A 24,593-nucleotide genomic window follows, 5' to 3' on the forward strand; every position below is an offset into this window, starting at 1 on the left:
CTTTCTTAATATATTACAGCTTCTGGTTGTCTCCAACTTCAGCAGATGTGGAAGGCTGATAAACTGATGAAAGAGCGCCAGGCGGTTCCAATGGGCTCATGGAAGCCTTCAAGAGTTTGCAGGCCACACTGCTGCGCTCTTAACCAAGAATCTTCCCGCTTAGGTGAGTGTCCCGTTAGAAGAGTGTTAGAGTTTAGTACGTAAAGGGGAGTGGAAAATCCACATTAAAAACAGACGATGGTGCTTCCACCTCAAAGCAAATTTTAAAATGATAATTTGCAAAGCAATAGGGGAAACCAGAGGAAGAGAGAGGTGTCTTTGGACAAACAGGCTCTCTGAGAGAACTCTGGGTAACAAGGGACAGGGACAGAGAGGTTGGGAGGTGGCCGAAGCATTGGTGACTCAGCCCTCAGAAACACAGGGGCACACAGAAGAACAGCAAGTAAGAACGCAGGATCCAGAAGATGAAAACATTGGTCTGGGGATACGAGCAGGCGAACTGAGAGGTGGAGGGAGTCAACAGACAGGAAATGAGAAGGAAAAGTGTCTTATTCTTCTCTCAGCCATGGATAAAAATGAAGAAAAGGATAGAAAATGCTGGCCAAGTTCCTTTTGGATTATTTTTAGAGCACAAAGTTGGCATTCTCTGCAGCATATAGCAAAACTGTGAGATCTTACAGTTTGTGGGTTACAGTGATATGAGAGTCTTCAATATGCACCAGAGTTCCCTGAAGGTGGTGGAGGGTTGAAGTAAGGCGTTAGAATTTAAGTGAATCTAACTCTTCTGTCTCACTTTAGACAAGTCATCAGGAAGGACCAATCGCTGGAGAAGGACATCATGCTTGGCGAAGTAGAGCGTCAGTGAAAAAGAGGGAGACTCTCAATGAGATGGATTGACACAGTGGCTGCAACCCCGGGCTCAAACAGCAACAACTGTGAGGATGGTGCAGGACCGGGCTGTGTTTCATTCTGTTGTACAGAAGGTTGTCATGAGCTGGAGCCCACTCTTTGGCAACTGACAACAACAACTCTTCTGTTAGTCCCTTGGTAAAACTATGTGCCTACCCGCTGATCCCCTGACGCCATTTTGGATTGGCACACATGGGCTCTCTACAGCAGTGGGAGAGCAGAGAGCCCCTCTGGCTCAGAGGGCAAGAAATGCAGGCCCAGATGGAGAGGCTTGCTCTGGACTCCCGTTTCAGCTTCTATCCTAACAGCTGTGTTGTCTCTGCCTAGGTCCTCTTCAGGATCTAGGCCCCTATTTTAATTGATGGGAAGGAGACAGCAAAATCAAGGCTTGCCTGAACCAGCCCTTCTCTCCCTCATGGCTGGGAAGGCACTGTTCATCCCCTAGCAGTCCTCTCAAATTTTCCACTGTTGGTCACACGTGCAGAGACTGCCAACACCTTTCACAGGGACCCAGCTTTGCCGAGGGGGATCAACACTTTCTCATGACTGCAAGCTATTATGTCTCTTGAGAAGGGGCTGCCAGACACCCTCCCAGATGGTCACCAGTGCATTTGTCTTTCCTATTATTAACAGTTGCCTGAGATCTAGCACCTCACATCATAGCAGCCGGGCCCTAGGCAAGGGGCTCCCTCACAGCTCCCACTGGACATCACAGTCCTGCTCAACGCAATCACGAATTTCAACATGCTAACAGCCTTGAGCTGGCCAAGATCAACCTAATGGATTGGTTTAATATTTGGTGCCAAGTAATACACAGCTCATTAGCCCAGCTCACAGAGGCACTGAAATCATCTGGTTATTTCTTGCTTCTCATTTGCCTCTTCCTCAGGCAGGCATTGACTGAGAGAGATGACCTTGGCCAGGCCCTTCCAGTTCAGGGCAAGGAACTGCACCCTGCAAGACAGCTTTGGGACTGTTGGCTCACCAAACTGGGCAGTTAGGGTTAAAACAGCTGTGATGCCTGCAGACAATAGGATGGCTTTGCTGCCTTCGAGGTGGCAAGGAAAAAGATTTGAAGGAAGGGCAGAGGGAAAGGCAGAACAATGTCTGCTTTTGCAGACGCGGTAATGATGCATTACACTTGTCTTTTTTTTTTTTTTTTAATTGTGCTTTAAGGGAAAGTTTAAAGCTCAAGTTAATTTCTCATTTAAAAATTTATACACATATTGTTTTGTGACATTAGTTGCAATCCCCACAAGGTGACAGCACACTCTCCCTTGCCACCCTGGATTCCCTGTGTCCATTTGACCAGTTCCTGTCCTTTCCTGCCTTCTCATCCTGCTTTTGGACAGGAGCTGCCCATTTGGTATTGTATATCTGATTGAACTAAGAAGCACATTCTTTATTTGTATTATTATTATTTTATAGTCCTGTCTATTCTTTGAAGAGTGAGCTTTGGGAATAGTTTCAGTTCTGGGTTAACATTGTGTCGGGGGCCGTAGTTTCGGGGGTTCCTCCAGTCTCTGCCAGACCATTAAGTCTGGTGTTTTTATGTGAATTTGAATTCTGTTCTACATTTTTCTCCTGCTCTGTCTAGGACTCACTGTTGTGTTCCTGTCAGGGCAGTCATTGGTTGTAGCCGGGCACCATCTAGTTCTTCTGGGCTCAGGCTGGTGGAGACTCTGGTTCACGTGGTCCTTTAGTCCTTGGGGCTAGTATTTTCCTTGTGTCTTTGGTGTTCTTCATTCTCCTTTCCTCCGTGTGGGATGGGACCAGCTGATGTATCTTAGATGGACACTCGCAAGCTTTTATGATCCCAGATGCCACTCACCACAGTGGGATGTAGAACATTTCCTTAATAAACTTTATTATGCTAATTGACCTAGATGTCCCCCAAAACCATGGTCCCCAGGCCCCAGCCCCAGCTACTCTGTCCCTCAAAGTGTTTGGATGTGTCCAGGAAACTTCTTTGCTTTTGCTTTGGTCCAGTTGTGCTAACTTCCCCTATATTGTGTGTTGTCCTTCCCTTCACCGAAGTTGATGGTTGTCTACTATCTAGTTAGTGATTTCCCCTCCCCTCCCCTCCCCACCCTCATTACCTGAAATAATGCTTTTTTCTGTGCTTAAACCTTTTCCTGAGTTCTTATAATAGTGGTCTCATACAGTATTTGTCCTTTTGTGGCTGACTTTTTTCACTCGGCATAATGCCCTCCAGATTCGTCCATGTTGTGAGATGCTTTGCAGATCCATCATTGTTCTTTATTGTTGCATAGTATTCCATTGTGTGTATGTACCATAATTTGTTTATCCATTTATCTGTTGATGGGCATTTAGGTTGTTTCCATCTTTTCGCTCTTTTAAATAGTGCTGCAATGGACATGGATGTGTATATGTCTATTCATGTGATGGCTCTTGCTTCTCTCGGGTATATTCCTAGGAGTGGGATTGCTGGACTGTATGGTATTTCTATTTCTAGCTTTTTAAGGAAGCGCCATATCATTTTTCAAAGTGGTTGTACCATTTTACATACCCACCAGCAGTGCATAAGGGTTCCAATCTCTCCACAACCTCTCCAACATTTGTTACTTTGCGTTTTTTGGATTCGTGCCAGCCTTGTTGGGGTGAGATGGTATTTCATTGTAGTTTCGATTTGCATTTCTCTAATGGCGAATGATCATGAGCATTTCCTCATGTGTCTTTTAGCCACTTGAATGTCTTCTTTGGTGAAGTGTCTGTTCATATCCTTTATCCATCTTTTAATTGGATTTTTTGTCTTTTTGTTGTTGAAGTGTTGCTGTATCTTGTAGGGTTTAGAGATTAGACCCTTATTGGATGTGCTGTAGCCAAAAATTTTTTTCCTAGTCTGTAGGTTGTCTTTTTATTCTTTCGGTGAAGTCTTTTCACGAGCATAAGTGTTTGCTTTTTGGGAGCTCCAAGTTATCTAGTTTCTCTTCTTGTGTTTGTACATTGTTAGTTATGGTTTATATACTATTTATGCCATGTATTAGGGCTCCTAGCATTGTCCGTATTTTTTCTTCCATGGTCTTTATCATTTTAGATTTTATATTTAGGTCTTTGATCCACTATGAGTTAGTTTTTGTGTATGGTGTGAGGTATGGGTCCTGTCTCATTTTTTTACAGATGGATATCCAGTTATGCCAGCAACATTTGTTAAAGAGACTGTCATTTCCCCATTTAACAGACTTTGGGCCTTTGTCAAATATCAGCTGTTCATAGGTGAATGGGTTTACCTCTGGGTTCTCTATTCCGTTCCATTGGCCTATGAGTCTCTTGTTGTACCAGTATCAGGTTGTTTTGACTACTGTGGTGGTATAATAGTTTCTAAAATCAGGTGGTGTGAGGCCTCCCACTTTGTTTTTCTTCTTCAGTAATGTTTTACTTATCTGGGGCCTCTTCCCTTTCCATATAAAGTTGGTGATTTGTTTCTCCATCTTGTTAAAAAATGCCATTGGAATTTGGATCGGGATGGCATTGTATCTGTAGAATGCTTTGGGTAGAGCTGACATTTTCACAATGTTGAGTCTTCCTATCCAAGAGCATGGTACGTTTTTCCACTTAAGTAGGTCTCTTTTGGTTTCTTGCAGCAGTGTTTTGTAGTTTCCTTTGTATAGGTCTTTTATGTCTCTGATTAGGTTTATTCCTAAGTACTTTATCTTCTTGGGGGCTATTGTAAATGGTGTTGATTTGGTGATTTCCTTTTCGAAGTTCTCTTTGTTGATGTAGAGGAATCCAACTGATTTTTGTATGTTTATCTTGTATCCTGACATTTGCTGAAATCTTCTATTAGTTCCAGTAGTTTTCTTGTGGATTCTTTGGGGTTTTTCTGTGTATAAGATCATATTATTTGTGAATAGGGATACTTTTACTTCTTCCTCACCAATTTGGATGCCCTTTATTTCATTTTCTTGCCTTATTGCTGTGGCTAGAACCACCAGCACAATGTTGAATAAGAGTGGTGATAAAGGGCATCCTTGTCTGGTTCCTGTTCTCAAGGGGAATGCTTTCAGTCTCTCTCTCTAGAACGATATTGACTGTTGGTTTTGTATAAATGTCCTTTATTATGTTGAGGAGTTTCCTTCTCTTCCTATTTTGCTGAGGGTTTTTATCATGAATGGGTGTTGGATTTTGTCAAATACCTTTTCTGCAACAATTGATAAGATCATGTGGTTCTTATCTTTTGTTTTATTTATGTGATGGATGATGTTGTTTGATTTTCTAATGTTGAACCATCCACACATACCTGCTATGAATCCCACTTGGTCATGATGAATTATTTTTTTGATATGTTGTTGAATTCTATTGGCTAGAATTTTGTTGAGGATTTTTGCGTTTATGTTCATGAGGGATATTGGTCTGTAATTTTCTTTTTTCATGGTGTCTTTGCCTGGCTTTCGTATCAGGGTTATGTTGGCTTCATAGAATGAGTTTGGCAGTATTCCTTCCTTTTCCATCCCCTGAAATACATTTAGTAGTATTGGTGTTAACTCCTCTCTGAAAGTTTGGTAGACTTCTCCTGTGAAGCTGTCTGGGCCGGGTCTTTTTTTGTTGTTGGAAGTTTTTTGTAATTACCTCTTCAATCTCTTTTGTTATGGGTTCATTTAGCTTTTCTACTTCAGTTTGTGTTAGTTTAGGAAAGTAGTGTGTTTCCAGAAACTTGTCCATTTCCTCTAGGTTTTCAAATTTGTTGGAGTAGAATTTTTCATGGTATTCTGTTATGGTCCTTTTATTTCAGTTGGGTCTGTTGTGATGTCACCCATCTTGTTTCTTATTCAGGTTATTTGCTTCCTCTCCTGTTTTTCTTTTGTCAGTTTGGCCACTGGTTTGTCGATTTTGTTGATCTTTTCAAAGAACCAACTTTTGGTCTTGTTGAGTCTTTCAATTGTTTTTCTATTCTCTATTTCATTTATTTCTGCTCTAATCTTTATTATGTCCTTTCTTCTGGTGCCTGAGGGCTTCTTTTGCTGCTCTCTTCCTACTTGTTCTAGTTGTAGGGTTAATTTTTTGATTTTGGCCCTTTCTTCTTTTTGGATGTGTGCATTTATTGCTATAAATTGAGCTCTAAGCACTGCTTTTCCTGTATCCCAAAGGTTTTGGAAAGATGTGTTTTCATTCTCATTTGATTCTATGAATTTCTTTATTTTATCTTTGATGTCTTCTATAACACAGTAGTTTTTAAGCAAGGTGTTCAGTTTCCATGTATATGATTTTTTTTCCCTTGCTGTTTCTGTTATTGATTTCTACTTTTATGGCTTTATGGTCAGAAAAGATGCTTTGCAATATTTCGATGTTTTGGATTCTCTTAAGGCTTGCTTTGTGGCCTAAAATGTGGTCTCTTCTGGAGACTGTTCCATGTGCATTGGAAAAGAATGTATACTTGGCTGCTATTGGGTGGAGTGCTCTGTATATGTCTATGAGGTCAAGTTGATTGTGGCATTTAGATCTTCTGTATCTTTGAGTTTCTTTTTAGATGTTCTGTCCTTCACCGAAAGTGCTGTGTTGAAGTCTCCTACTATTATTGTGGAGCTATTTCTCTTTTCAATGCTGTTAGTTTGTTTTATGTATTTTGGAGCCCTGTCATTGGGTGCATATGTATTTATTATGGTTATGTACTCCTGGTGTATTGACCCTTTAATCATTATATAGTGTCCTTCCTTATCCTTTGTGGTGGATTTTGCTTTAAAGTCTGTTTTGTTGTAGATTAATATTGCCACTCTTGCTCTTTTTTGGTTGTTGGTTGCTTGAAACCTTTTTTTCCATCCTTTGAGTTTTAGTTTGTGTCTTTGTGTCTCTTGTAGAGAGCATACAGATGGATTGTGTGTTCTTTATCTATTCTGCCACTCTTTGTCTCATTATTTGTGCATTTAGGTCATTTACATTCAGTCTAATTATAAATATATTTTTTTTGGTGTGTGTGTGTTTGGTGTTGACAGTTTCTTTGTTCCACTTAATTCTCTGTGCTGAGTTCTTTTTTTGTGTGTATTTTCATCTTTTTCATTATTGTTGATTTTGTGTTGGTCAAGTCTTTATGTTTTTCTTCTTTTTTTACTTTGATGGGTAGGTATTTTAGCTTCCTTTGTGGTTACCTTGAAATTTACCATTATTTTTCTAAGTTTAAACCACTCTTTTATTTCTTGATATCACCTTAACTTCCTCTCCATTTGGAAGTTCTATGACTACACTGTTTATTCTCTCTTTTTTGTTTTAACGTTGTCATCATTTACATATTGATGTCTGTCATGGATTGAATCGTGTCCCCCAAAAATACGTGTCAAGTTGGTTAGGCCAAGTTTCCCAGTATTGTGTGCTTGTCCTCCATTTTGTGATTGATGTAATTTTCCTATGTGTTGTAAATTCTAATCACTGCCTGTGGTTAATGAGGCAAGATTATATTATGTTAAAGAGGATTAAGTTGTGATGTAACACCCTTACTTAGGTCACATACCTGATTTAGTGTAAAAGGAGTTTCCCTGGGGTGTGGCCTGCATCACCTTTTATCTTACAAAAGATAAAAGGAAAGGGAAGCGAGCAGAGAGTAGGTGACGTCTTACTACCAAGAAAGAAGCACCAGGAGCATAGCATGTCCTTTGGGCCCAGGGTCCCTGTGCAGAGAAGCTCTCGACCAGGGGAAGACTGATGACAAGGACCTTCCTCCAGAGCTGACAGAAAGAGAAAGCCTTCCCCTGGAGCTGATGCCCTGAATTTGAAATTTTAGCCTGCTAGACTGTGAGAGAATAAATTTCTCTTTGTTAAAGCCATCCACTTGTGGTATTTCTGTTATAGCAGCACTAGATAACTAAGACAACGTCTCTGGTTCCCTATTTTCAGTCTTTTACCTTTCATTTGTTTTTGTGAATTCCCTGTTTGGGTTGGTAACTGGTTGATCTGTCCTGTGTCCTAGTCTTGGATTGTTGTCCGATATTGTTGGTTCTCTAACCAGAGAACCAATTTTGGTTTGGTTTTTACAAATTCCCTTAACTTCTGTTTATCTGGAAATGACCTGATTTTGCCACCGTATTTGAGAGACAGTATTGCTGGATATATAATTCTTGGCTAGCAATTTTTTCCCTCTCAAGGTTTTATATATGTCATCCCATTGCCTTCTAGCCTGCATGGTTTCTGCTGAATAGTCAGAGCTTAGTCTTATTGGTTTTCCTTTGTAGGTGAATTTTCATTTATCCTTGGCCACTCTCAAGATTCTTTGTCTTTGGTATTGGCAAGTTTGACTATGGTATGTCTTGGTGACTTTCTTTTGGGGTCTACCCTGTGTGGGGTTCATTGAGCTTCTTGGATAGATATCTTCTCATCTTTCATGATATCAGGAAAATGTTCTACCAACAAATTTTCAACAATTCTGTGTTTTCTATTATTCCCCTGTTTTGGTACTCTGATCACTTGTTTTTCCTCTTGATAGTGTCCCACATAATTCTTAGGCTTTCTTCTTTAATTTCTTTTTCTGGTTTTTCCTCAAGTAAATTGGTGTCAAGGGATTTATCTTCAATCTCACTAATTCTAACTTCTATTGTCTCAATTCTGCTCCTATGACCTTCTATTGAATTGTCTAATTCTGAAATTTCATGGTTAATCTTTTGGATTTCTAATTGCTGTCTCTGTGTGGTTTTTATCAGCCTGTTAATTTTGTCATTTTGTTCTCGTATTGTTTTCCTGAATTCCTGTATTGGTTTGTCTGTGTGTTCCTTGGCTTGGTCTGAGTTTTGCCTGATCTCCTTCCCGATCTCTTGGAGAGCTCTGTATATTAGTCTTTTGAATTCTTTCTCAGGTAGTTCCATTACCTCATCTTCCTCTGGAAGGTTTCCTGGTTCTTTATTTTGGTTGCTTGCTGACCTGCTTCTTTATGTGATTTGATACTGACTGTTGTCTCCAAGGCATCAGTAAGTTATTATATTTATTGTATGTTTGTTTATTGTGTCCTTTTTGTTTTGATGTGTCCAAGTAGGCTGGGTGTGTGAGCTACTTTGGTTGTTGGCGTCTTTGAAGCTCTCACATCCTGTCTGCAGGTGGTCAGAGCAGCTACTAGGTGGGCCCAGAAGTCTGTTCACTTTTCTTGCAGGGGTGTGGCATAGATGTCCAGGTCATCAGTCTCTGAGTGCATGGTGCAGACTCTCACCTACAGTCCTACATGGGCAGGGCTGTGTAGGGGTGTTCAGAGCAGGCACAGGTATCTGGCTGCAGTAGGGAGCTGTGTGTGGAGAAAGGCAGGGGGCTGATGGCTGCCCCTGGGTGCCTGGGTAGAGGGCATGTCCGTGTCCCCTAGAGCATGTAGTGGGGGGAAGGTATTGCAGCTGGTCCTTGGGCACCTGGTGCTGTTAGCTGGAGAGAGTGGGAGGTACCACTTATTCTCAGACCCGTCATGGTTGGCTAGATAGGGTGGGTGGTACTGCCAGTCCTCATGCCCCAGGTGTGGGTAGATGAGGTCCCTGCTTAATGGGCAGGGTGGTGTCAAATGTCACAAATCTGCACTTCCCCCTTGGCTGCTGCAGTTGAAAATGAGCTTCGGGTGTATACTCTGCTGTTTTATACTAATGAGGGTGTGTGGTGTTGAACTGGCCCACACAGGTCTGGGCAGGGGTGAAGGGCACTGCAAGTCCATGGATCCCTTATGCCAGTGGCTGGGTGAGGTGGCCATGAGACTGGTGTGGCAGTGGAGAGCACTGAGTTGCCAGCTTAGGGGGTGTGGGGTTTTTTAATATTGAGGGACTGGTGTCGGAGCCGAGTGGAGTGGGAGGTGCGTGAGGGGAAGGAAACGCTTTTCCCCTGTGAAACTCTGGGAGAGGGAGGGATTATTTTTCCCCTGTGTGATAGGTTAGATGCTTGCACTTAACTGTTGTAGGTCTGGTACCGCTCCTACTTGGTTTTGGAGGTGCGTGCAGACTCGCTGCTTCTTGGATGCACCTGATGTGGTACTCGTCTTGGAATGATGCTGCTTGCCTCAGCCCGTGTGCGCTGTGCAGGGTGCTGGTGATCTTGCCATCAGTACTTCTCCACTGCTTTTGAATTATCTCTCCTTCCTCCTGCTGCTCACTTTGATTCTTCAGGTTTGCCTTTGATGATTAGGGTTCCTAGATTGTCATATATAATTGATTCACTTGTTTTTTTCAGGTCTTTGTTGTAAGAGGGACAGGAAGCATCTGACTATTCCACCATCTTGGCCCTGCCTCTACATTTGTCTTGAGAAGGAGAACAGTTCCAAGGGAAAGAGACCACCACGGATATTCATTAAAAAAAACAATACAACAACAAAATCCAGCATTCTATTACCTTCCGGCTTCTGATAACCGTATCCTCAGTATGGGTCTGAGTAAGCTGAAGGTGGACTAAGAACCAGCTATGGAGTCTCACCAGTTATTTGTTCTCAGGACTAGATTTGCACTAATGACTTTTTAGACTGGTTTTGTATAATTTTGATTGAAGACTTTGTACTATATGTATATGAACTTTGCACCTTGTTGTTATAACAGCTGGGTTTGACTTAAATAAAGGGAACAGTTGACAAATGGAAATTACCAGAGACACCTGTGAGGGTAACTGGTAGAGATCTTATCAGAGATCTGACCTGGAAAGGGAGATGGCTAAGGTTTTATTTAGGACACCCCAAGGCTTCGCTGAGTATGGTGGAAAGTCCAACTCAGCTCTCAAATAGTGAGAGAGCACAAAATATCGTGATACTCTCACGGCCTACATTTATTCAGCCTGTGCCATAAAACTGGGGCTCAAAACTAGGATGGAAAACATCAAGGAAAAATGTTAGTGAATGGAGAAATGACAAAAGAAAAATACTCAATGAGAACAAACATTTATTGAGTATCTATTATGTGCTGGGCACTGTGTTAAAGGCTAGGCAGGGAGTGAAAACAAGGCTGATAACAATATCACAGTCTAGCAAGGAAGGCAGATATAAGGAGAACTGTGAGCATAAAAACAGATTTTGCACCCCAAAACTAGAGTGGAAATTCAGCAGTGGGAGCCCCACTTTTTACACGTTCTGTCTCTGAGGACCTCTTTGCCTCTGTGTGTCCTTCTTGAGACAGTGGTTATTATTACCTACTGCTTTACCTATGCTTACAGCTCCTTTATACAAGTGTGTCTTCCTGGGCTGTATCCTCCCAGAGTCTGGTTGTCTGTACAGGAATTTGGAAATTTTTTTTCCAAGTTCTCCAGGTAATACTGGTGGCGAGCTGGGTTTGGAACACTGCCCCAGTGGGCCCATGTTAGATAAGTACAAGATGGTACTAAATGCATAATGAAACATCAGACGAAAACCAAACCAGCTGCTGGCGAGTGAACTCCAACTCACGGGGACCCCATGTGTGTCAGAGTAGAGCTGTGGATCACATGGTTTTCAATGGCTGATTTTTTTGGAAGTAGACTCCCAGGCCTTTTTCCCCTCGAGGTGCCTCTGGGTGGCCTCTGGGTGGTGCAACCTTTCTGGTAGCAGCTGGGTGTTTAATCGTTTGCACCACCTGGGGACTCCACATATAATGAGAACATATATTTCTCTCTTATAAAAGGAGATCTAACTAGCAAAGAATGTCTGCCTTGAGTATGGTGCTCTTTTAAGATCTATCTATATGGGATCAAACTGACAACAGCAACTTGAAGATTAGATAGGAAACTTAGGGGGCAGTGAGCAATGGGGAGGAACAACTTGGAAAAGGAGAGTGAGGATGGTTGCACAACTGGAAGAATGTCATCAGTGTCACTGAATTTTACGCGTAGAAACTGTTGAGTTGGTGGATATGTTCTGCTGTGTGTATTCTCAACAACAACAACAAAAATAAATTATACCTAAAAAAGGAGCTCTAAGTGTCCTCTCCTCAGGGCAGCTGGTCCGGATGGTGTTTGGGGCCCCTCCCCTGTGCTGCACCAGCATTGTGCCCGCCCCCATGTAGCACAGTCTCTCACGATGCTGGCTGATGTCTGTGTCTCTGCTATCAGACTCTGCACCCTGAGATAATGGTGACTTCTTAGTCACTTCCATTTCTGTAGTGTTCTGCACAGAGGGTGCAGGATGAATCTCTGCTGTGGGATGCAGAAGGCAGATGCCGTGTGTGTCTGTCTGAACCCTGCACTTGAGGATAAAACATGGGCCGGGCAAAGTGCAGGGGGAATGTCACAACAGAGAAGCAGAGACAATCACCCAAGTGGGGGACAGGGGCGCGTCCTGAGGCTGCTGCTGGTGGGGACCTGGTGCGGCGGAGCTGGAACCTGGGCTCTAGTGTGGGCCACAACAGCTTTCTGGGAGAGTATCAATGTACCCCGTTTTCTCAAGCTCTCTGGTTCACTTGTGGGTAGCAAATGTGAGAAAAAGCATCTCGAAGGATTTTCAAGAAAACGTCCAGGATTCTCAGATACACCTTTAAGTTCCTAAGGGCAAACCTTTCGGCTCTCTGAAGTGTTACTTTAATAGGACAAGTAGGATTCCCCCTCCTCTCGCCTGTTTTCATGAAATGCCCGTAATAAGGCCACATTTTCAGAGACTACTGGATAACTGAGGGACTACACCTTCTCTAATTTGAAGATATTAAGAAGCAAGATAGAAAAGTAGTTTAAAATTCTGTATGTCACTGGAAACATTAAAGAAAAGCAAAATGTTCTGCCTTCCAAAAATTGTTTCACTGTTTAAAGATTTTGCCCTGCACTCTCACCTAAACACATACACACACACACACACACACACACACACACACACACACACGCGCGCGCGCGGGATGTGGGGGGCATGAGGGAAGGAAAGACATTATGGCTGCAAAGGGCATCTGTGGGTGAAGTCTGAAGGTATATGGCTTTTTCATTTGCCTGACACCAGCCCACGGAAACCCTGGTGGTGTAGTGGTTAAGAGTTCAGGGCTAACCAAAAGGTCGGCAGTTCAAATCCACCAGGTGCTCCTTGGAAACCCTGTGGGGCAGTTCTGCTCTGTCCTACAGGGTCACGATGAGTCGGAATCGACTCAGCAGCAGTGGGCTGGTTTTTCTGGACACCAGCTCAAATTCCAAAACCAGTACGGCTCTACCGCCATCTTGTGGCACTGTAAAATGTTCACAAGCATATGATCTGCTCAGACTAGATAAACTAAATCCAAAAACATCTCAGTAGCCCATGCAAAGATGTTTACCTTCAAAAAGATCAGAAATAAGAAACAATCTTGCTTTTTTATTCAAAAGAATCACGAGTTTTATATCAATTTAACTTCAAAAAGACCTAGGGGCTTAAAACTAAGGCTACCATAACATTTATTTGGCCAGAGGTGACAGTTTCATGTTGAAAAAGGCTCAACACAAAAAAATCACCTTCAAAACTCACTGGGACATTTTTCACATAAACTAGGATAGTTCACAAATGATGAAGTTCTTTCTTCAATATTCAATCTTTTCGATTTCATCCATGTCTTCAGGGTCAAGTTGCTTAATACTGCTGTCTGAAAGAATAAAAGAGAATGGGCTAGTCTTATCCCAGGACCTAAATGGCACTTCATTCCACACAACTCTGAATTTCTGAAGACAGTGACACCTTGAGAAAGCCCTGAGATAGGAGCCTCTCTAGATTAGATAAGAACGGGATGGCACTAAAATACCAGACATCTACTAACTAAAGTAACGTTAAATGTGCCAGACAAGGGACACAGGCACCTTGAGGCAGAAAAGGGCTGGATGAAAGGGAGGAGGCTGGGAAGGGGCCAGGCTGAGTAGGTAGGGAATGAAGTGGGACCAGGGTAGGGCGGGAGAGGGACTAAGGCTCCCTCTACTGGGGTCACATCCCAAGACTAGGTCAGTAGGTTGTTCCCATAGCAACACGCCCTTATTTGTTCCTTCTCCCTGCCCTCTCCAGTCATCCTAAAACAGGGGTGCTATATACCTACATTCCCTGGAGGGTCCATGGATAGGCTATGATCAGTCTGTAAACCTTTTACAATTATCTCCCGAATGGCATATATATCTGGGTGCATTCTCCTGGGGAGAGGGTCCACTGTTTTCAACAAAGGTTAAGTCCCACTGTCCTAAAAGGGAAAACCATGTGTTCCTCTTCCCCTGCTCCCTGGCCATATCTGTGGCCTTGGGGTGTTTGGTCCATGTTGAGAAGTGGACATCCCAGGCTAGGGGACCCTTCCCATTTCTATCAGAGGGCAGTCTGCCAGTCCAAAGGCCCTGGCGGGTCATCAGAGCCTGCCCCGTTCAGTCGGGGGGCTAGAAGGATGACAGCTGACAGCCTGAGAATTCCGGACTGTGTTATTTGGGGCAGGAGGGAGGAAAAGTGTAGAAGAGGACGCTGGGGCCAGGATACGATCCCAAAGGGTTTTACTGCTCTGTTTAGGGTCGCCCTATTCCCTGTAAACTGAATAGGTCGAGGAGAAGGAGGCCACAGGAAATTCTACTTTATGTAATGTATGAAAGCATCTCCCCATCTTGACCCACACACTGGCAAGTCCATGCTGGCTTACCTCTCTGTGCCTTTTCTGTCCGCCTAAAATGACCTAATCCTGCTAGAGAACTCTTACTAAATCACCCTAGGTGGGACTCACGTCACCTCCCCTGTCCAGGCTTCTCTAACACCGTCAGCCAGGAACAGCTGTCCTGTGTTTCCTTAGTACGCTGTACGTAACTCTAGTTTTGCACAAACCGTTCTGTGTTAGATCTAGCATCTTCCCCCTGGTTGTTAGACTGTGTGTGCCTTCAAAGTGGCAGTGATATCTTAATTTTCTTGGCGGACACAGAGCATTAGGAAAGCGAAGTAAAAGCTGGATGGATGGACAGACAAATAGAACAGAACTTCATTCCCAGAGGAACCTGGAGGAACACGACGTACCATCTGTTATCATCTGGTTTCTAAGCTTGCTCTTCGGGAACGAACCAGCGACCAAAACGCGTCAGGGGAGGGCTGCTCCATGAAGAACTGCTGGCAATACACGGTCTACAGAGGTCACACAGCTCTAGGTGGCAGAACAGGAACTGAACACCTAGGTCTGACTCCAAAGCCCACGTCCTTTCTGTACCATAAGAAAAAACTTACTTGACTATGGTAGTTTCTTATGCTGTTGTTGTTATGTGCCGTTGAGCCGGTTCTGACTCATAGCGACCCAAAGAACAACAGAAGGAAATGCTGCCCGGTCCTGCGCCGTGCCCATGATTGTTATTATGCTTGAGCCCATTGTTGCAGCCACTGGGTTAATCCATCTCGTTGAGGTATATTCAGTATTCTTCACCAACACCACAATTCAAAGGCATCAATTCTTCAGTCTTCCTTATTGACTGTCCAGCTTTCACATGCATATGAGGTAATTGAAGATAGCATGGCTTGGGTCAAGCGCACCTTGGTCTTCAAGGTGATATCTTTGCTTTTCAACACTTTAAAGAAGTCTTTTGCAGCAGATTTGCCCAATGCAATGTGTCTTTTGATTTCTTGACTGCTGCTTCCATGGGCGTTGATTGTGGATCCAAGTAAAATTAAATCCTTGACAACTTCAATATTTTCTCCATTTATCATGATGTTGCTTACTGGTCTGGTTGTGAGGATTCTTGTTTTCTTAATGTTGAGATGTAATCCGTACTGAAGGCTGTTGGTCTTTGATCTTCATCGGTAAGTGCTTTAAGTCCTCTTCACTTTCAGCAAGCAAGGTTGTGTCATCTGCATAATGCAGATTTTTAATGAGTCTTCCTCCAATCCTGACGCCCGCTCCTTCTTCTTATAGTCCAGCTTCTCAGATTATTTGCTCAGCATACAGACTGAATAAATATGGTAAAATGATACAACCTTGACGCACACCTTTCCTGACTTTAAACCACGCAGAATCCCCTCGTTCGGTTCGAACAACTGCCTCTTGATCTATGTACAGGTTCCTCACGAACACAATTAAGTGTTCTGGAATTCCCATTCTTTGCAGTGTTATCCATAATTTGTTATGATCCACACGGTCGAATGCCTTTGCGTAGTCAATAAAACACAGGTAAACATCTTTTTGGTATTCTCTGCTTTCAGCCAGGATCCATCTGACATCAGCAATCACATCCCTGGTTCTGCATCCTCTTCTGAAACCAGCTTGAATTTCTGGCAGTTCCCTGTCAATATATTGCTGCAGCTGCTTCTGAATGATCTTCAGCAAAATTTTACCTGCATGTGATATTAATGACATTGTTTGATAATTTCTTCATTTGGTTGGATCACCTTTCTTGGGAATAGGCATAATTATGGATCTCTTCCCGTCGGTTGGCCAGGTAGGTGTCTTCCAAATTTCTTGGCATAGACGAGTGAGACTTCCAGCGCTGTGTCCATTTGCTGAAACATCTCAACTGGTCTTCCATCAATTCCTGAAGCCTTGTTTTTCGCCAATGCCTTCAGTGAAGCTTGGACTTCTTCCTTCAGTACCACCAGTTCCTGATCATACGCTACCTCCTGAAATGGTTAAATGTCAATCCTTTTTGGTCTAGTGACTCTGTGTATTCCTTCCATCTTCTTTTGATGCTTCCTGTGTTGTTTAATACTTTCCCTGTAGAATCCTTCAATATTGCAACTCGAAGCTTGAAGTTTTTCTTCAGTTCTTTCAGCTTGAGAAATGCCAAGTGTGTTCTTCCCTTTTGGTTTTCTATCTCCAGCTCTTTGCCCATGTCATTATAATACTTTACTTTGTCTTCTCAAGCCGCCCTTTGAAATCTTCTGTTCATCTCTTTTACTTCATCATTTCTTCCATTAGCTTTAGCTACTCTACGCTCAAGAGCAAGTTTCAGAGTCTCTTCTGACATCCACTTTGGTCTTTTCTTTCTTTCCTGTCTGTTTAATGACCTCTTGCTTTCTTCATGTATGATGTCCTTGATGGTACTCCACAACTCGTCTGGTCTTCGGTCATTAGTGTTCAACACATCAAATCTATTCTTGAGATGGTCTCCAAATTCAGGTGGGATATACTCAAGGTCTTACTTTGGCTCTCGTGGACTTCTTCTAATTTTTTTCCGTTTCAACTTGAATTTGCATATGAGCAATTGATGGTCTGTCCCGAAGTCAGCCCCTGGCCTTGTTCTGACTGATATTGAGCTTTTCCATCGTCTCTTTCCACAGATGTAGTCAGTTTGATTCCTGTGTATTCCATGTGGCTAGGTCCATGTGTATAGTCACCGTTTATGTTGGTGAAAAAAGGTATTTGCAACGAAGAAGTCGTTGGTCTTGCAAAATTCTATCATGCAATCTCCGGCATCATTTCTATCACCAAGGCCGTATTTTCCAACTACCGATCCTTCTTGGTTTCCAACTTTTGAATTCCAATCACCAGTAATTATCAATGCATCCTGATTGCATGTTTGATCAATTTCAGACTGCAGAAGTTGGTAAAAATCTTCAATTTCTTCATCTTTGGCCTTAGTGGTTGTGTGTAAATTCGAATAATAGTCATGTTAACTGGTCTTCCATGTAGGCCTACGGATATTATCCTATCGCTGACAGCACTGTACTTCAAAATAGATCTTGAAATGTTCTTGTTGATGATGAATGCAACGTCATTCTTCTTCAAGTTGTCATTCCCGACATAGCAGACCATATGATTGTCCAATTCAAAATGGCCAATACCAGCCCATTTCAGCTCACTAATGCCTAGAATATCGATGTTTATGCGCTCCATTTCGTTTTGACAATTTCCAATTTTCCTAGATTCATACTTCGTACATTCCATATTCCGATTATTAATGGATGTTTGTAGCTGTTTCTTCTCATTTTGAGTTGTGCCACATCAGCAAATGTAGGTCCCAAAAGCTTGACTCCATCCATGTCATTAAGGTCGACTCTATTTTGAGGAGGCAGCTTCCCTAGTCATCTTTTGAGTGCCTTCCAACCTGGGGGGCTCATCTTCTAGCACTATATCAGACCATGTTCTGATGCTATTCATAAGGTTTTCACTGTCTAATTCTCTTCAGAAGTAGACTGCCAGGTCCTTCTTCCTAGTTTGTCTTCGTCTGGAAGCTCAGCTGAAACCTGTTGGCCATGGGTGACTCTGCTGGTATTTGAATACCAGTGGCATAGTTTCCAGCATCACAGCAACAGGCAAGCCCCCACAGTACAACAAACTAACAGACATGTGGGGGTCAGTTTCTTACAGGACACAAAAATCTCTGGATCACAGAATGAGATATAACATATAAGTCTGAGCTCATATTAATTCCACTTGATTTTTAACATTTTCTTAAACATCAACTAAGAATTATTTCCTCAACTGTCTCACATGAGAAACTTAGTCTTACGAATGAGAAGCCATCTGCCCGCAGCCTCCACAGAACCACAAGCCTCTAGACTCGAGCTCCATGATACACATCACCACCGTGCCACCATGAGCAGGTCCACAGTTTACACTGTGGAGGTCGTGCTACTTACTGAAGTGATCTTGGATTTTCATCAGCAGGGGCAGCTTATCCACTTCAATCATGTTGAAGGCAAGCCCTTTTTTCCCAAAGCGTCCCGTCCGCCCTATGCGGTGGAGGTAGGTCTCATAGTCTGGCTCCTCTGCTTGGTTTACAGGGAGATCAAAGTTCACAACAATCGTCACCTGCTTCACATCAATCCCTAGAAGAGGAAAAACACCGTAGGGTCCTGGAACTTTTTCCTTAGGACACAGCTACTCAAAAGCCACACTAACTGAGATAATTCTCATTTTACAGACAATTTCTAAATCAGAGCTGGCTTGGAATAATTCATACAGGCACCTTGGGCAGGCAGTTTGCTTCCATAGTGCGTCTATGATGCTACGTAAGAGTGTTGGCACAGGTTAATTCTAGAGAAGTTTAAACATGCACAAAGGGTGCGTGTGTGTGTGTGTGTGTTGGGGAGGGGCTCCCACCAAGCCCACAGAGCCAGCTCTCCTCTCGGCTCCTGCTGTGCTAAGTCTACAGCAGGCACTCTTAATCTTCTGTCTCCTTACCCGTCCCAGAGTCCCAGCTTCGTTCAGTCTACAGCCACTGTTCTAGTCAGGTCTTTTTCATCTTTGCCTCAGCTGTTACAACAACCTCCAGACTGGCTTCCCCCCATCTTTGTTCCCAGTCCTCTGACCTCTCCTATGACAGTGACCACAGCAACATCCACAGCACCTGGGTTCAGGACTTAACTGCCCAAATTGTACAGGATAAAATGCAAACAATCCAGGACCTTTAACCACCCAAAGCGTTGTCTCCTAACCCACAAATTGAACGCTCCAGTCACAAGGTCTTGCCATTTCCCAAACATACTGTAAATTCTTGTCCAGTTGAATTGCTACCCTTCCTTCAAAATCCTTCAAATCTAAGGCCACCTAGGAAGACTTCTGGGACCCCCAGTGCCTTCCGTCCCCCACATGAACAAGCTGGCTGGGTCATGATCTTTGCCCTCCTTGCACTGTGCCTCGACTCTGGCGCTCCTTGCGCCCTCGTTCTTCTAGGGTCGAGAGATGTGCTGTCCAACACGGCAAGCACTAGCCCCAGGGGGCTGTCTAAATTAAAAAGAAAAAGTCGGTGCCTCAGTGGCACTTGTCGCATCTCCAGAGCTCAACACCACATCTGGCTACTGGCTACCGACTGGACAGGGCAGACAGAACGTCTCATTATTGCAGAAAGTTCTGTCGCACAGCGCTAGGCTCCAGAGTCAAGAGTCTAGGTGATGAGCTCCTGAGGGGCAGGGACCTCATCCTTTTTCAGGCTACTTGTGCAAAGCGCTGTACTCAGCATTCACTGCTAACATGGCAGGTTCTCAGCTCTAACTGCTGAACTAAGAATGAAGCAGGAAACACGGTTAGAGTATGGTGTCTAGGCAAGGATATAGGAAGGATGAAGAAAGTGAAAAGGCTCTTCTCTTAAAAAAAAAACAAAAACAAGATTTTTCCCCAGTAGTCAACAGCTTTGAAATTAAAAACCCCTCTGAGATGTTGAGCATCATCACTCACTAAGGAAATGCAAGTTAAAACCCGAGTAAGATGCCACTACACACTACTAGAACGTCTACAATAAAACCACTGACAATACCAACTGCTGGCAAAGGCAGAAATGTCCATGTTGCTGCTGGGAATGGAAAACAGTGCAGCCACTTTGGGAAACAGCTTCGCAGTTTCTCAGAAAATTAACATACACTTACCAAATGACTCAGTAAATACCTAGGCATTTACCCAAGAGATATGAAAACCCATTTCTACACAAAAACCTATACATAAATGTTTATTATGGCTTTATTCAAAATAGCTCCAAACTGGAAACATGCCAATGTCTATCGACTGGTGAACGGATGAACAAACTGTTGTACAACCAGTCAACAAAATACTACTCAGCAATAAACAGGAACACGCTTGGACATGTCAAATACTGAGGAATCCCAAAAGCATTCTGTTAAGTGGAATAAGTCAGTCACAAAAGGCTACCTATCATAGGATTTATCTGGCATCGTGGAAGGGACAAAACTACAGAGACAGAAATGAGATCAGCAGCTGCCGGGACCAACTGACGGGAGGAGGACACTGACTGCCAACGAGCACAAGGAAACGTTGTGGGGAGGTGGAAATGTTCTGTATTTTGATCACGCTGGTGGTTACACGATTGTACACATTTATCAAAACCCATTTATCAAAATGATTGAATTTTATCATATGTATATTATAACTCAATAAACCTAACTTTAAACACACACCTCGAGCGCAGACATTGGTTGTTATAAGAACTTTCTCTTTCCCATCCCGAAATCTCTGAATGATGGATGCACGCTGGTCCACGGTCAGCTCTCCACTTAACAAAGATACTTGGTGTCCATCCTGCATCATCTCCACAGTCAACCACTTGGCGTTTCGGCGAGTCTAGGAGAAAAAGCACAGCCCACCCAGCAACACAAATTAAAGCAGACCAGCTGTGTTTGCAGGTGCTCATGCCTGCAGAGTGTGGTGGGGGGGATTAGGGGAGGCTGCCAGAGGCATGTTTGCTTCACCTCCCCCTTGGTCCTCAAGGAACCTTAGAATATGCGGCATGGGATCCTCCCTTCCCTGTGCTTCTAAGAGGCACATTCTGTCAACCTGTCAGAGAGTTGGCTTCCTCACCATGGAATGAAGATAATCAGGATGGTCTACCTAGCTTGCAGGGGGCTACAAAAGGAGACAATGCAATAATGATAACAACAGACACTCCCAGAGTGCTGCTGATGTGCCAGGCACCTTGCTAAAATCTTTCCATACATCCCAGTCATTTGCTTTTCACAACAATTTAATGAAGTAGCTACCTAATTTCATCTTAAAAATAATCAAAAAAAGACCCCAAAGCTTAAAATACTAAGTAACTTGCCTAAGGTTACATAGTTAGTCAGTGATAGAGCTGAGTTTTATATGAAAAATGTCAGAAATAAACGATATACAGAAAATACAGAGTGACAGTAATAGTGAGTACCTAAATAGCTACTTTACTCATACGAAGTTAGGAGTAGAAGAGAAAATTGTTAACCCAGGAATGGATAGCCATGAAAACTCTATGATACATGGGGAAATGTCAGAAGCAGTCTATTATGGATTGAATTGTGTCCCCTCAAAATATGTGCTGGAATCCTAACTCCTATACCCATGGATGCAATTCCATTTGAAAATAGAGTTTTCTTTGTTATGTTAATGAATGTAGGGTTTATCTTTAATCTAATGACTTTTGAGCTATAAAAAGAGCAGATTACACACAGAGAGAAGCAAGAATAAACGGGGAAAAGATAGAGCCACGTGAAGATCCCCAAGAGCTAGAGAAGCTAAGACAAGGATTTTCCCCCATAGTGGACAGAGAGAGCCTTTCCCTAGAGCTGGTGCCCTGAAATCAGACTTCTAGCCTTCTGAACTTTGAGGAAATAAATTTCTGTTCTTTAAAACCACCCACTTGTGGTATTTCTGTTACAGCAGCACCAGAAGACTAAGACACAGTCCCTCTAAAATAAAGATTAAGATGAGGATGCTCACTACTGAACATCATATTGAAGGTGCTATTCCATTACTTAATCTTTCTAAGTTTCACCCGTAAAATACAGATAATTCCTATTCAGAGCTGTTCTGAAGATTATGCTAGATAGCATATAAAATGTGCTGAGCTACATGGCACTGGCTATATGTCACTTGTTACTACTATGGTCCCCTCACCTCTGCCTGTAGTAACCTAGCATGATGGAGACAAATCTCAACACAGTTTACCTGGCAGAAGATGATGGCCTGGCCAATGGTGATGCCACCATAAATGTTGCACAGGGCTTGGTATTTCTCTTTCCTGTTCTCACACAACACATAATACTGTCGGATATTGTTCAGGGTCAGTTCTTCTTTGCGCAACTTGATGACATTAGGGTCAGGAATAATTCGCTCAGCAAACTGCCACACAGAGTCCTCAAAGGTTGCTGAGAAGAGGAGCATCTGGCATTCAGAGGGCAAAGCCCTGTGAGAGAGAAGGGAAAAAGGCCATCATCCAGCTGTGACCCTGTCACACTCCTGTTGGAGGCAGCCTCAAGCATCCCAGTGCCCACTGCCATCAGCCGCTCCCCACCCAAGTGCTCCACAGGGCAGTCTGGGAGAGCTGTACTGTCAGGGGACAGCCAAATGTCCTGCCCCTCCCTGCTGCCAAGAATTTGGAAAAATATGTAAGCTGAATGTGGACTCAAAAGCAAAGTTTAGATATATGTTCTGGAGGCTTTTCAATCCAATTTTGTCCTTAGGAGAGGCAGCATCATGGAGCCAAGAGTGCTACCCGGGATGCTCTCACACAAAGTTACATGGAAGAGAAAAACAGACACTAGTCACTCGATGGCAGGGGCTATAAATTTGGGGAGAGAAAGAACAACAGTTACTATTAACTTTATTGGAAACAGGAACGCTAGATATAAATAAAGTCTGCAGCAAAAACGGAAAATGCAGTAACTAAAATGTACACTGAACCCACAATGAAATACAGGGCTGATTTATATGAAGTTCAAAAACAGGCACAACTGGGGGGATTCTGGGAAGATGGCGGCATAAACAGATCATCGTTCCAACCTTCCCCAACAAATACAAGAAAACAGTGCTCGGCCTTGAGGGACTCTGAATCAGGGAGGAGAGGACAGCAGCGGGGAATGGCAGATAGGCACGAATCAATGAGTCAATGATGAGCTGCGTATGGTAGAAAAATTGCTTCTCTCAATATCCCTGCCCCTCCCTCCAGCCACACAGGCCACAGGCTGCCATGTACTGGGGAAGCAACCCCAGCAAAAGAACCTGCTTCCATAACCAACACCCCCTGTCTATGTGAAGAGACAGGACTCCAAGCTTCTGCTCTAAAATCAACAAGGCAGACCTCCCTGGGGGTCTGTTCAGAACGTGCTAGAACCTCCCCCACCTGGACACTGTCAGCAGCAAAGCTGCTGCAAATTGCTATGGAAGGTCCCCTGCAGTGGAGTCTGTTCTCAAAGCCAGGTCTCATTGTCTGCCTGTGCACCCCACAGCTCAGGCCTCTGAAATCAATGGGACAGATGATCTCCCTAGGGTTCAGTTCCGGTCTGTCTGCCCTCCCTTCCAGTTGGCACTGAGGACTGCTGACTGAGTCTGCTGTGTGCCAGGAAGCAGGTACCTTGAGTGGAACCTATGTACACTGACAACATACTATTGGTGGAGATCTGAAAATAAAAAGGCAGACTGCCCTGGGGGTCTGTTTGGAGTGTGCCAGCCCTTTTCCCATTTGGTAACTGCTGACTCTGGACTATTATGAACTCCTACAGAAGGTCCCCTGCAGTGGAGCCAAAAGGCAGGTCACCAAAGTGGAGACTGCTTCCCCAACCACCACAGGGCCACTGAAACCAACCCAAACCAAACCTGTTGCTGTCAAGTCGATTCCAACTCATAGTGACCCTATAGGACAGAGTAGAACTGCCCCACAGGGTTTCTAAGAAGTGTCTGGTGGATGTCAACTGCTGACCTTTTGGTTAATAGCCAAGCTCTTAACCACTGCACCACTAGGGCACCAGAGGGCCACTGGGGCTCTAAAATCAACAAGACAGATCTCTCGGAGGTCCTTCGGGAGAGTGCCAGCCCCTCCTACTCCTGATACGGAGGAAAGTCTGTCCATGCTTCCCCTGAAAGCCAACTCAGATAAGTGGTCCCTACAGAGCAAGGAAGGAAGCCTTGAGCAAAACCAGAGGGCAATACCCAGCCTAGCAGAGGGGCTCATTTGATGTGGGCTTTCTGACTAAAAATGTGGTTGCAGAAACAGCAGGGGAAGGAATAATAACCAGAGAGAGAGAGAGGACTATGCCCTCTGGTGGAGCAATGACTGTACAGTATCTCACCTGAGTGTCTGTGCCCTCTGGTGGACAGACTGTTCATAGTGGGTTCTCTAGTGTATTTCGGAGACATTGAAAGTTAAAAACTGAGATCCGAAACTGTTGAATACTAATTATTTCAGAGAGGGAGAAAGAGCTATCACAGAGAGGAAGAGGAAGAGGAAGCGCCCTAACAAGAAATCACAAGACATAAAGGGAAATGAAGGCCCATCCAAATGAACATGATGAAGGGACTGAAACTGCATCTACAGAAGCCTCAATAATGAAAAGAATGTAAGAATATAATACAACAGTGTTAAACATAATCAAAGAACTAAGGGAAAACATACACAAAAATCAAAAAGAAATAAGGAAAACAATGCATGTACAAAACAAGGATTTAAAGAGAGAAAAA

General features: G+C 43.5%; 1 protein-coding gene across 1 annotated transcript in view; it reads right to left on the reverse strand.

Moving 5' to 3' along the window:
* Positions 1–13,077: 13,077 nt before the first annotated feature.
* The window catches only part of DDX25 (DEAD-box helicase 25), a 48,880-nt gene continuing 37,364 nt past the window's right edge, over positions 13,078–24,593 (reverse strand). Inside the window, exons 9-12 of the mRNA XM_004379345.1 lie at positions 22,086–22,323; positions 20,567–20,729; positions 18,296–18,484; positions 13,078–13,364 (exon numbers count right to left, since the gene is read on the reverse strand). Of these exons, the coding sequence (XP_004379402.1) occupies positions 13,303–13,364; positions 18,296–18,484; positions 20,567–20,729; positions 22,086–22,323 (652 nt within the window). The 3' untranslated portion in view covers positions 13,078–13,302. The remainder of the gene's footprint in view (positions 13,365–18,295; positions 18,485–20,566; positions 20,730–22,085; positions 22,324–24,593) is intronic.

This window comes from Trichechus manatus, unplaced genomic scaffold, assembly GCF_000243295.1.
Source record: "Trichechus manatus latirostris isolate Lorelei unplaced genomic scaffold, TriManLat1.0 scaffold00064, whole genome shotgun sequence".
NCBI classification, from domain to species: Eukaryota; Metazoa; Chordata; class Mammalia; order Sirenia; family Trichechidae; genus Trichechus; species Trichechus manatus.